Here is a 1381-nt window from a genome sequence, read left to right as displayed (position 1 = left end):
TTGGCACATTATTAAAGAAGGGGATTAGGGGAACAGGGAGAAGGAGTAGTTCCCGTTCCCGTTTGCACTTGTGAGAATCCGTGTTTACTTGTTTTCTTCCATGATGATGATCCGGACTCAGTACGTAGTTTCTCGTGTGGCCAACTTGTGTTCTAACTCCAAGCCCGTGACGGACCCGGCTTCCTCCTCAAGACGCCCCGACACCCCCTGCATAAGTAGCCACGCCCCCGCAGCCCCATGGCCACCAAAGCAACACAACCACAACCACAACCGGCGACATCGTCTTATTCTCTCGATCGACGTAGACAAGTTTTCAATCTCAGTTTTCGGGCTTGATGGAGAACCAGGGAGCAGCAGCGGGAGCGGCGGCGCCGGCGTCGACGTGCTTCAAGCGGACGGTGGGGGAGGGGGCGTCGCTGATGGAGCGGGCCAAGGACCAGTACAGGCAGTTCACGGAGGCGCAGGCGAGCGAGCACTGGGAGTGCATCAAGAACAAGGTCAGCTCCATGTTCGCCGAGCCAATCTTCGGCGGAGGCGCCAAGGACCACGGCTCAGCCGCCAACACGACGCCGTCCGTCGAGTCGCAGTAGATCATCACCGTCTTCTTCTATATGGCCTATATATCGTTTCTGCTGTATGTTTTTAGTTGTGGTTGTATTCTGTCATTGTCGCCAAGTTCAGGTCTTGGATTAAACTCGAGGAACTGTATATTGAGGGTTTTGAGTTGACTAAATTAGTCCAGTAGTTATCTATTTTTTCTTTTCTTTTCATGTTCCCTTATTCCGACGCTCGACCCATAGCAATTTCGTATGATTTTTGAAGTTCTTTTCACATGAATATGATTCTTGTTCACTTCTTCATAGGGCTCAGTTCCAAGAAATTTACAGGTTTTTTTAGAGGATCTGGCTCCATGAATTCCTAGGATTTGCACTTTATTTCAAAAGAAAATTGCCACCCACCCAAATCTCTTTACAAATCAATTGTTTTCCTGTGCTGTCAAATCCAAATTTCGGTGGTTTTGTAATCCTAGTGATATCCCACAGGGTTAAAGAGGCCATATGTAATTCCAATGCTAATTGTTTTTCTAATTCGAACAATAAAGGTCTCCCCGTCTAGCCCCCGTTCTGACGGTGCATCTAGTATCGTTGGTGGGCGTGTGGAGGCGTGTCTCCGGCAGATCTATCTTTGGTGGATTTACTCGGATCTCGTCGTTGTTCGTCTACGTTCTTGTGTCTTCGGTTTGGATCTTTTCGATCTATGTTATTTTTCATCGGCGGCGGTTGCTGTTCTGGGATGCTGGTCCTATGGGGCCTTAGCACGACGACTTCCCGACTGTCTACTACAACAAGTTGTGTCTGACTCTAGCGATGGAGGGGCGATG

General features: G+C 49.0%; 1 protein-coding gene across 1 annotated transcript; it reads left to right on the top strand.

Annotated features, from left to right (window-relative positions):
- The first annotated feature begins 257 nt into the window (after positions 1-257).
- Positions 258-736, top strand: LOC147971944 (uncharacterized). Its single transcript, XM_087522890.1, has one exon. The coding sequence runs from the start codon at positions 336-338 to the stop codon at positions 588-590; it is 255 nt and encodes an 84-aa protein (XP_087379016.1). The 5' UTR covers positions 258-335; the 3' UTR covers positions 591-736.
- Positions 737-1381: the final 645 nt, after the last annotated feature.

The sequence above is a fragment of the Triticum urartu genome, chromosome 5A, assembly GCF_056163025.1.
Source record: "Triticum urartu cultivar PI428250 chromosome 5A, HENAU_Tu73, whole genome shotgun sequence".
Lineage (NCBI taxonomy): Eukaryota > Viridiplantae > Streptophyta > Magnoliopsida > Poales > Poaceae > Triticum > Triticum urartu.
This window is presented reverse-complemented; position numbering and strand designations above follow the sequence as displayed.

Bases quoted from the DNA above. Each gene is read 5' to 3' on its own strand.
- LOC147971944 (XM_087522890.1), top strand. From the start codon at position 336: ATGGAGAACCAGGGAGCAGCAGCGGGAGCGGCGGCGCCGGCGTCGACG.